General features: G+C 32.7%; 1 protein-coding gene across 13 annotated transcripts in view; it reads left to right on the plus strand.

Annotated features, from left to right (window-relative positions):
• EYS (eyes shut homolog) overlaps positions 1-8904 on the plus strand; it is a 413676-nt gene extending 404772 nt beyond the window's left edge. For all 13 annotated transcript variants that reach the window (XM_065543880.1, XM_065543879.1, XM_065543882.1 and 10 more), the window contains one exon: positions 7632-8904. In XM_065543880.1, coding sequence (XP_065399952.1) covers positions 7632-7953 — 322 coding nt within the window. In that variant the 3' untranslated portion in view covers positions 7954-8904. The remainder of the gene's footprint in view (positions 1-7631) is intronic.
• The last annotated feature ends 3659 nt before the right edge of the window (positions 8905-12563 follow it).

Consider the following 12563-nt stretch of genomic DNA (forward strand, 5'->3'; position numbering starts at 1 on the left):
TAGTATCTTTGTATAGAAATAGTGGTCTTATAAATTAGTGGTCTCTTATACTTTTTGTATTAGAGTTAGGGAATTATCTTGGTTAATTTTTAATATTCGGTGTATAGGTAGGATACATTATGAATTCCATTTTATGAAGTAAAGTGTATACTACAAAAACCAGAAATGTACAATTAACAGAAAATATTGGTCTGATTGATTTTAGTTTATCTGTTTCAGGAAGTACAAAGCTAAGTAGATTATACACCTTTAAAAGCATAACTAATAGAAGATCAAAACCAGGCAAATATTTCAAAATTATAACAAATAAATCACATTACAAACCAATTCACCAAATAAAGAAATAAAACACAACTCACATTTCAAAACAGAAAAAAATATTATAAACACATAAAAGATATATTGGTTATTAACATTCATTAAATTACCTCAAAAATCAAACTAAAACAGACCAATTCTAGGTTGTTTAAGAAGTTCATTATAACACTTTGACTTAAAAGGATTAAAAAATATGTAATAGAAAAAATTACTGGAGAGATGCTAACAAGAACAAGGCTGGAACTACAGACTTGATATATCAAGGTGGAATTTCAGACAGAAAGTGTTAAACCAGATACAAAGTAGTTTTTATTTAGCTTTATGTTGATGTACTAAAAGCATTTTGCATTACAATCAATAATGCCTGCTATTAATTTAGGCTCCTGAAAGTATTTAAGTATATGAAAAAGTCAAAAAATGAGGAAGTATAGATTGGTAGGAAGACACTCAATTATTGTGGTTTATAGATATGATTATGAATATAGTAAAATAAAAGAATTGATTTAAACAACTTATTAGAAATAAAATAATTTTATATTGTGGTCTACTGACAAATCTTCATAAGAAATGTATAGATTTCCAATAAGAAATAAATGTCATTTAGAAAATAAAATGAAGACGAATATTTTATTTATAATAGGAATCCAAAACATAGAACACATAGGAATAAACTGTCATAAATGCATAACGAAAGAAAATCTTAAAATTATAGTGACGATTTATGAAAGATTATTAAATGCTTTCAATTTGCATAGCGTGTTCTTGGGTAGAAAGGCTCAACATTTTAAATATGGTAACTCTAAATTCATATATAAATTCTACATGGTCTCATATAAAATAAAAATGAAACTTTTGTTTTGCTATGTATATAAAGAGGATAAAAGTTGAAAGAAAGAAAAAAACTATAAGAGTATGAGAATAGATATAAAGCAAGGTATTAAAATATGTTCTTGGGTGTTAAACACCTTCTACTGAGGCAGACTATGACTCACATATATGAGTCATATGCGTATATAACTTATATATAAATATATGTACTTATCTATATGAATTTATTTTATTATAAATAGCATTTCTAATCAGTGGTAGACACGAAATTACACCATTTAAAAATTTATCAGATAATTTGAAGGGGTGGCCTGCCCCTCCACACCTGTGGGCGTTTCTCCTTAGGTGGAAGGAGAGACTTGAGAAAAGAAATAAGACACAGAGACAAAGTATAGAGAAAGAAAAAGTGGGCCCAGGGGACCGGCGCTCAGCATACAGAAGACCCACACTGGCACCACACTGGCACCGGCCTCTGAGTTCCCTCAGTATTTATTGATCATTATCTTTACCATCTCGGAAAAGGGGAAGTGGCAGGATAATAGGATCATAGTAGGGAGGTCAGCAGAAAGACATATGAATGAAGATCTCTGTGATATTAATAAGTTTAAGGAAAAGTGCTGTGCCTTGATATGCATGTGAAAACATCTCCATAAACCTTTTTAGTGCATAAAGAGCAGCATTGCTGCTAGCAAGTCCCACCTTCAGCCCTAAGGCAGTTTTCTCCCATCTCAATAGATGGAACACACAATGGGGTTTTACACTGAGAGGTTCCATTGCCCAGGGACGGGCAGGAGACAGATGCCTTTCTCTATCTCAACTGCCAAGAGGCCTTCTTTCCTCTTTTACTAATCCTCCTCAGCACAGACGCTTCACAGTTGTCAGGCTGGGGGAAGATCAGGTCTTTCCCTTCCCACGAGGCCATATTTCAGAGTATCACATGGGGAGAAACCTTGAACAATACCTAACTTTCCAAGGCAGAGTTCCCTGTGACCTTCAGCAGTGTATGTGTTCCTGGGTACTTGAGATTAAGAGAATGGTGATGACTTTTAACAAGCATGCTGCCCTCAGGCACTTGTTTAACAAAGCACATCCTGCACACCTCCAAATCCATTAAACCTTGAGTCACCACAGCACTTGTCTCTTGCAAGGACAGGGTTGGGGGTAGGGTCACAGATTAACAGCATCTCAAATACAGAACAAAATGGAGTCTCTTATGTCTACTTATTTCTATATAGACACAGTAACAGTCTGGTGTCGCTTTCTTTTCCTCACAATAATTCATTTATGAAATAAAACTATTGCTTTCTAAAAGACAATGAGAGTGAATATTTGTATATCTTAAATTGGGGAGGCTTTTCTAAACATGACACAAGATTGAGAAGCTATTAAAGGAAAAACAGATACAGGTGTTATATAAAAATGTATAATTTATAAAGGCATAAACTCCAAAAACATTCAAGCATCTGGAAAAAAAACAGCCTGTTCCATTCTTGAGCATTACACAGAGCCCAAGGATGTGGTGCAATACTACAGAGGAGAAATTAAGTAAAAGGCTACTCCCAAAACAAAGGTAACAAGGTATTTTTCCCTATTCTGCTCTACAAATATGGGTGGCCGGATCACTTCCCCTGGCTGTCACTGACTGGATCTGGGTAAAAAACACAGACTGAGAGAGTTAGAGAGTTCTTAAACAAATCAGCCAGGTCTCTACTTGATCACAGTGCAATAAAGTTAGTCACTAGAAAACCATTCACAATGAATACATGGAATTTCAAACCATATTTGAAATGGTGATTTATTTTTCAATATAAGTGGAGAGTCCGGCATAACTATATATGTTAAGAAATTCTCTTAACTTCACAGCCAGAGACCAAAGTCAGTTGGGGGTTAGAAGGTGGGGAGAGAATTCAGAGGAAATACAAAGACGAGAAGCATGTTAAACTTTTGAAAAAACTCCAAAACTGAAGATCACTGCCCTCAAAGTAATAAGGAAAAGGTAGAAAAAATGGTTTTCAGATCTACAATATGTGAACATTTTTAGTTCTCAAGAGGTCTGACCTAAAAATAATATACTTCACTTAAAATAGGAAGTCAAGTAAGGAAAAAGATGAGGGATTTAGGAAACTGAGGATGCAAACCAGAAGACAGGAGGTAAAGCTTTCCAGGATGAAGGTGAAGAGTCATCCCAGAAGACACTGTGCAGTGAGTCTACGGATCTACCCATTCAAAAGACCCACTTCTAAGGACAAAAACACTGAGGCTGAGAGAATATTCAATGTATTTTGCATATTGAGGGACATGGGGAAGTAATGATGATTGGGTGCCTAGAATAAGTAAACAAAACTAAAAATAAAGTGATTAATAACTGCCAGGAAAACAAAAAGGTTCTGTAAAAGTAAATATATACCACCTCTTTCAGCTATATATGATATCACTAAAGACATAATTATATACAATGCATGTTAATTTATCACAAAATTAACCTATTTTTATATTGGGAGAATGAAATAAGGGCTTGGTGTGATTATCTGTGTGTGTGTGTGTGTTTGTGTGTGTGTGTGTGTGCATGTGCGTGCACGTGCACGTGTGTGTGTGTGTGTTTTGGGGTAAGGAACAGTGTAAGAAATGTAAATCCTTTTCTTCCATAGGATGACATCAATGAATAATGTTTAAATGTGCTTTTTTATTAAGTAATAAATGTAAAATATTTTATTTGGAAACATTGAGATAAATGAAAACACAAAAATAGTTAAACATCTTAGTTATATATAGGTGTCATGATGAGTTAGAAATGGAAATGCACTGTAATATTTTACCCTCAGAAGACACTATAGTTATTCTATAAGAAATATTTGTATGTATTATAGGAATATTTGCATAGTATTTTATGAAAATATAAATTAAAATAAACCAGAATATTAAAACTTGGAAATAAATTTAAAACCAAAATGCTTGGCATTTCAGAAATTTTGAACTACTTGGCATTTCAGAAATTTTGAACTACATCAGAAGTGACACTTTCCTAAGAACATCCCAATGAGCTTTCAAACAATGGCCATTAGAAAGCAACAGATTGCCGAGTTGCTTTTTGGGGGGTCAGGGGAAGTTTGTGCTGCAAAGGAGAAGGAAGTGTTGATATCTTATTTTCTTTTGTGCTAATTATAAAATTAATGTTAAAAATATAAATTATTTATTGTAGAAAAATTACCAAAAATAGGTTGCTAATAAGAAACAAAAAGGTAAATGACCAGTAACTTTGCAAAAAAAGTGCAGATATTCATAAATTAAACACATAAAAATCATAGCAAAATAGGATAGGTTTTCTAATCAGCCTGGTAAATACTAAAACATTTTATGACATGCAGAACTCTCCGGTGTTTGGGAGCCCAGCATTCTGAACATCAGCCTTTTAGAGAGGGCTTTGATAAGAACTATTAAAATTAAACACGTGATTTCCTTTTGATGAAGGTCAATTTTGCAAGGGATTTATCCTATGGATCCTCTTTACAGAGTCCACTAATATATTTGTATGAAGACTTCCATTTCTGTATAAATATTAGCACAACAAATTAAAACACATAGTAACTACAGTGTCTTCTGAGGGTAAAATATTATGGTATATTCATATAATAGAATATTTGCAACCTTTGAAAACAAAATGTGCTAATTTGGATTGGTATCTCAGACATACCATTGAATGGAAAGATAAAATTTCAGAGTATTATATATTACTAAGATATAATCATTTTTGAGAATTGAAATATATATATAAATATATATGTGTACGTAGGTTTATATTGCAGGTAGGTTGATATAGAAATGATAATTCTAAACAATAAGGGAATGTGCCTATGTTGTGTCAAAAGTAAAATTTGAAAAATTCCAAAATTGGTAACAAGTAGGTTGTTGCTCTAACTGCAACTCGTCAAATTTTAAAAAGACTAGTACACAAGAAAAAGTATTCTCTTGAGGACATTAAAGCTCAATAAAACAAGTATCAGGTCAATATAAAAATATATGAAATATAGTGAAGTAAAAAAATCAAGTCAATTATCATTTCAAATTTGCTATGGCCAAATGCAGATTCCTAGTTTCTACCCCAAATTTTCTCCTATTAAATTTTCCTCTTAATAAAAGGTGTCACTATCCCCACACAGCTCAGACTTAAAAAGGAATCATTCTTTATAGGCTATGTGGGTTTCAGAGACTTAAGCAAGTTCATAATAGATAATGATAACTGGCAAACTCTATTTCAGTTATTACAGTTTTTGTTTGTTATAGTATCTGATTGAGCTGGTACCTCCGTATTACTCTTAATCTTCAAAAATACTCTCAATGCCGTAAGCTTCCCATATATAATTTAGAGTCTACCTCTTGATACCTTTGTTGAGATTTAATAAATTAGAGATTAGCTCAGGAAGAATTATAAAGATATGCCTTCATGTTATTGTACATGATGTCCATTTAGGAAGGAATTCTCTAAAATTTTCTTTTCATTTTCATGGAATAACAAATAGCATTATGACTAAAACTTGTACAGTGGAGGCACAAAACTATATAATAATCTTGGCATTATGTATAGGGCCCCATGTAATCTACCACCCCAATCAGAACACTGTTGAAAGTGAAAGAGCACTATTAATGCACTATTAACAATTTACAAAAATATGGTTAAAAAGGCCTAACACAGGCCAATTTTTTATTTTATTTTTATTTTTTTATTTTTTATTTTTTTGCCATGTGGCAGTTGTTTCGAGTTTACCTAGGATTTTTTTTTTTTTTTTTTTTTTTTTTTCCCTGTATGTGGAGGGAGAAGAGGAAAGGTATTGAGAGGAAGTAACTGTGTTCTATGATTTTATTTCAGGTAACTTTGTTGTAAGAGTGTTTGATATAGTAGGTAACAGTTACTTGCCCATTAAAAAATGCATTCAATATTCTTCTGTGAAATAGATGTGCATCTGGGAATTTTGTAGATGAGGAAAGCAGGCATAAATATACTTATTTAACACATGTTTGAAAATAATTAAAACGAAAGTTTTCTCTCCAAGACCAGTGATTTGAACACATCAAGGCATCCACTGTATTCATACCATTAATAATCTCAGTGATCCTTGACAAATTGCATTAAATGGCTAAGTTCTTTCCAACTACGAGAAGAAAGGCTTGAACTAATTCAACTTTAACATTTTTGCTGGCTCCAAACACATCCCATCATTTAGAGTTATGAGTGTAATGACTTAGGTTCAGTAGGTCAATTTTTATTAATAATAACAAGCAAAGTGATTTGACATTGCTCTTCTCAGCTCATTGGTATGTTTATATGATAATGTTAAGTGCCCTTTGAATGCTTAATAAAGAATACTTGAAAATCGTGATACTTTACTCATCACTATGATTTACATGTTTTTTCACCTTATGCTTTATTTTTCAATTTATGTATATATATAAAATATTCAAAGAAATGCATATGGATATGTCATGTAATGTATAATTATATTAAAATGATCTCATAGTTTATTTTACCAACCTATAACTATGCCTACATATAAGGAGGACCCGAGAAAAGTTGTTCAATGTATAATGATTAAATACATTAGATATTGAATAGATGTGTGTGTGTTCCTGTGCACATTTGTATTTGAAAGGAAGAAAAAAGTGAAAAATCCTTGTCTCTCTAACTCCAGAAAAATATCCCCACTTTTGTTGATAGTCAACATGGTTCTCAACATTAAACCTAAAAATATTTAAAATACATCTACATAAATTGCAGACTATTTCACAATTATCTTCACATACAAGAAAACTATGTTAAAAACTACTAGAAAAATATATTGGATAAATTGAAATTACTATGGGAAAATCTCCTCACAATTTGCAAATTAATTAAAAATGTATTTAAAAATAAAAATAATGAATGCATGAATTATGTTCATGTATTCAAGAGTACAGATCTTTTAAAATTCAAAATACTATAGATTTAAAGAATAATAAAAGAATAAGTGGCATTACCTTATAGCTACATCTTAAATAATTGCGTTGAGTGACAAACTGAGTTTGAATAATCTCATATATATATATATGATTGTTGCAAAAATAATTGTGAATTTTTCCATCATTTTCAATGACAAAAACCATGATTACTTTTTCACCAACCTAATAATATATGAATACACACACACACACACACATTAGCATAGGCAGAGTTCATGATGTTATCCCAGGTAACTTAGCAATTAAGTGGCAGAATATGTTTTTGAGACTGGATATATTCAGCACCAAAGTTATTTTCACTCATAATTCTGCACAATAATCAAAAGTAATTTTGCCAAGAATTGACACTCTATGAAAATATTTTTAAAATGTACCCCACAACTATCTTCATTAAATACTTCTTTGTGTTTTTAAATAAATGTGTGATTTAAATACTTAAATATATCAATATAAAGTATATGACTAATTGGGTTTTTCATTTTTCTGTGTTTCAGATGCAGCTGTTCTCTTAGTTACATTGGCAGATTGTGTGTTGTCAATGTTGACTATTGCTTAGGGAACCAGAGTATATCAGTGCATGGCCTCTGCCTGGCCCTTTCGCACAATTGTAACTGTAGCGATCTGCAAAAATATGAAGGGAACATCTGTGAGATAGATACTGAAGATTGCAAATCTGTGTCCTGCAAAAATGGAACAACTAGTATACATTTAAGGGGATATTTCTTCTACAAGTGTGTCCCAGAATTTAAAGGCAAGTCTTTTTTTCCTGATAAATTAAATTTTCTAGTAAATAATGTTGTTAATATATTTATCTGATATATCTCAAATGTGTCTATTGATTGGTATTATAGTGTGATTTCTTATTTGGTAAAGTAAAAAAAAAAAGCATTCACTTGAATAATAGATTGCTTCTTTGGGCAATTTAATCTGACTACACAGCCTTGCTCATGCAAATAAGACTAATAAGGTCAGACTGAAGCATTGGGAATATGATGGTGTATGTCAAAGGTCTGAAGAGAAAAACAGGCAGCCATAAGCTCCAAATAATTTTGCCTAAACAGCTTAGCACTGCATTTCAACCTTCTGTTTGGCTGCATAAGCACATGGAGTGAGCACATGGTCAGTGTTTTCTAGTTTAAGAATAAAATTTGGTTCAGTATTGTCTAGGTCAGTTTGATGCCCTGACATTAATAACATTTAAGAAAAGGTAAAGTCACAAACATACTATATTTTCTGTATGGTCATAGAAAACAAGATTCACAGTGTAGTAATAAGACAACTTTTAACGTTAAATGTCAGAAATTAAGCATTCAAATTTAATTACTTGATATATTTATGATTGGTCTTACATTGATATGATTATTTGTAATAACTTCAAACTTATTATCATTACCTGGTAAAAATCAGAATAGTGACCATATGGGAAAACAATTACATTATCACTTATAAAACTTTTTTTTTAAGTTTTGTCCAATTGGCTATTCCGTTTTATTAAGCAGACCCAATTCAAAAAGTTATTTAGATTTTCATCTTAACACAAAAAATATTTTCCCTGCTTGGTATTTAAAGTAATATGTTGAAGGTTTTGGAAGCAATTTAAAGATAAGTTCTAAAAATGGAAATGGTGATATCATTGGAATAAATGTATAGCCATCCAGATTAGCTTTTTTAAGGCAAAAATAAATTTGAGGGCAAAAATTCTGGTAAGCTTGCTAAAAAGTTGGTCATGTTACTTCACATTCAAACATGTTCTAAGTAAAAATAAAATTGCATAAATGTGCTAGCATTGTTAAAATATAGGTGTCTGTCTTAGAAAACATATATATCATTTCTTTAACCATCTTCCAAGTATCAGTAAATATATAAGTAAGTAGTAATTTTACATAAAATAAAGAATGAATTTCACTCTGCATAATGCCATTACTAATAGAAAATGTAATTTGCCATAATCCTTTTGCATGGCTAAATACATGTGTGTATTTGCAAACATGATCAATGAGTCACCTATTAGTTTATATATCAACTCTATATTGGTTATTCATTATATGATCATTAAATATATATTGTGTATAAACTGTATAGTTTTACCACATATATACATAATACTTATTATTGGAATATAATATAAAATTGGTATGGCCTACTTCTCTAGGTGGGGTTAAACACTATTATGTTTCTTTTCAAATTAAACCCAACACAAGCTTCACAGGTCCATCTTACCAGCAAGGCCTGTATTTTCTATCGTGTCTTTTTTCTTTCCACTGACTTATAAAAAATCCTCTGACTTTCCTCAGTTCAAAATGTTCAGTCCTACTTCTATACTCTTCACATAGTGAGAAGTAAAGGAAGTGATCTGCCTAAACTTTCCCAGGGATGCAGAGTTAATCCCGCTGAAAGCAGAATATTTTGGGGGAAGTTTAAAGCAGATGCCCCTCTTTCTCTCCAGCCCCCTTCTCCTCCTCTATCTGGTTTCTTCTATTAGTTGTGTCTCCCTTCATCTTGAATTCTTCCCATCTGATTTCTCTCTTTCCACCTGCTTTTTCTCCCCATCATACCTATATATGTATATGTATTCTCCTCCTTCCCTTTTTCCCTTTCCTTTTGATTTCTCCTTGCTCTCTCCTTTCCCCCCTCCATTTGGTTTCTCTCCCTCCATCTCCAAACTTATGTGCTTTCTGAAGGCATTCGTTAGCATTTTAAAAACAATGTTACCATGGCTTTTATATCAAGTATAATCACCTTTTATTTCCTTGATCCCCATCACATTTTTGGAAATTTTAGACTTACAGTCAAATTTCCAGATTAAATGTCAGTCTCTGTATCTCTAGCCCAGAGGATCACAAACTTTATGTTAATAGAATCACCTGGAGGTCTTGTTACAACACCAATTATTGGCCCCAGGTTAGGAGTTTCTCATTTGGTAGCTCCAGCGTACAGTACGTCTGGGGTGATCCTTACACTGCTAGTCTGAGAACCACTTTAAGAAAACTGTTCTAAACCCAGTAAATTATATTAATTGAGAGGAGTTGTATGGATCCTAAGATGTAAAATTCACTTTTGAGTGTGAACTACCATGAAACAGAGCATAAGGAAAGCAGCTAGTCCAATCTTCTCTGCAGAAAACCGCTCATCTCTGGAGTTCTTGAAGACGCTGATGCATTCATTTGGTAAGGCCATATGCTTGAGTGAATCCTACAGGATTTAAAACTGATTCCAGTCAATTTTCTGAAACTCCCCAAAGATTTTTAACTCTGGGAATAATTTCAAAGAATGTGTTTTTTCAGGTTATAACCTTTTTGCAATTCCAATGTTATTTATATCTATAGTATTTTAATAATGAATTCAAAATTGATTTTTTTTTTATTTATTTAATATTCTTCCCTTGTCCTGTTGACACTTTCAGCACTAGTGTTCTCTAAAATTTTTTCATGGTCAAAATAAAACCATGTAAAGTTTATCATCCTGCTTGATTTGAGTAACCATCTTCTCATCTTATGTTTCTTATAATTGCCTTTTATTACCAGAGAAGTCTAGGAAGTTCTCCTTTAACCAATAGGAGGATTCAAGTTCTTAGACAACATCAAGCCCAGCCGTTTCCTATTTGAGATGAGACTGAGATAAGTCTTATTGGTAGATTTGCTTGTTTTCATCTAATTTCCATGAGGCTGCTATCCTAAAGCAAACTCCTTTTCTGCTACAGTCTTATATATTATAAATTTGACTTGCAAATCTTTGTGATTCTATTCTCCAAAATGCCAGCCAGTCAACTTTATTCTATTTTTAGGTCTAAGTTACCTTGGCAACACAAAAACGTTTAAATTCCAGGATTTTTTTTTTTTCCCCTCCATGGGCCCTTTCCTTTCCTTGTCTGCTAACTTTTATTTCTGTAGAAGTGTAGTAGGATGTTTCAACCACGTTTGCATTTCAGCTGGAACCCAGCTCCCACTATATAGTGCCAATTATTGATGCCTAATTTTCACTGTTCTATTATATTCCTTCAGGTTATAGTTTCATTTTCCCCAAAGCAGTCTATAAGTACCCAGAGTGGGTGGCGGGAAAGGAATTATACATATACAAAGAGAGAAACTTCTAAGTGACTTCGAACTTCTAGAGCACTCACTGGAGTGATTACACTGCCCAAGACTATCTTGTCCACATTAGAGTTGAACTACTTCATGGTGGATATTCAAAACTGACCCCGTTAGTAAGATTTTTACCCTTGATTGCTTCCTTCTGCATTCCAGTCTCTGTACTTTGAATAGACATTGAATTAACCTAGTCGTTATAATCACCAATTCTGTTAAGACCTCATGGATAGTTTTACAGAAAATAAATTTATAGTGTAGCCTATTTTGTGTTGTGATCTTTTAAAAACACCAATGCACAAATAGCATTGCTTTTATATCTTATATAATTGCTTTTATTTTGTATATAATGTTTTCTTTTGTAATTTATGCCTAAGAGGAGAAAGTAGGCGATATTATATAAGCCTGTTGCTTGTATTCATGGTTTTCCCCAAAATTTGACGTGATATAGTCGTCTTCCTTCAGAAAATATGTTGTTTTTAGTAACTGGGATTGTGCCTTAAAGTCACTGTTTTTTTGTTGGTATCGCTTATCCCAGCATATTCTGTCTCTCATGGAGCTGCATGTACATCCCTCTCTTCATAAAGTATTCCATTAACCTATTGTGTCTGCTCAGGGCTTTCAAGACGTATTGTAGGATCACGTCAAGCTCAATTTCATCACTCTGCACTATGTTCAGCCATACTGGCTCTTAAACCACTCATTCAGTGGCTTAAGATCTCTGATGTAGGTAGAAGCAGGATCCCACTCTTTCGATGTACTGAGAATTTAGCTTCTCATGAAAATGAGCCTCATCTTCGAAGCAACATAACTCTTTTCGTAGACTCCAAGATGAGTCACCACAGAGCTGATCTGTCTCTAGGAGTATTCATCCCTAAATTCCCAGAGGTGAGCTCCTGGAGCATTTTCCTTTAGTTTTTGTCAACTTCCTACCCATTCATGTCATGGAAAGAACAACCTCCCTTATAAAATGTTAACAATGGATTTCATGTACCTATGTTTATAACCTCCCTTTTTTAAAATAACACGTGAATGTTGACCATCAGTATATATCAATAAGATAAATATACAACCTCACTTTTTATGGCTTCAAAGTATTTATTTAAATGAATGCACCTAACTTGAAGAAAATTGCTAAATCAAAAAAAACATGTGAGGGGTTGTTGATTTGGTACAACCAAATTATCTGTGCTCATTTACACTCCAACCAACAGTGTGTAGGGGGACCATTTGGTTTACACCTTCACTATGCCAATTATTAATTATATGGTTTTGACTTTCCTCCACTCTTACGTATCAGATTATATCTCATTTTGATTTTCACTTCTTGCAGCAGCAAAA

This window comes from Macaca fascicularis, chromosome 4 (assembly GCF_037993035.2).
Source record: "Macaca fascicularis isolate 582-1 chromosome 4, T2T-MFA8v1.1".
In the NCBI taxonomy this organism is placed as follows: domain Eukaryota; kingdom Metazoa; phylum Chordata; class Mammalia; order Primates; family Cercopithecidae; genus Macaca; species Macaca fascicularis.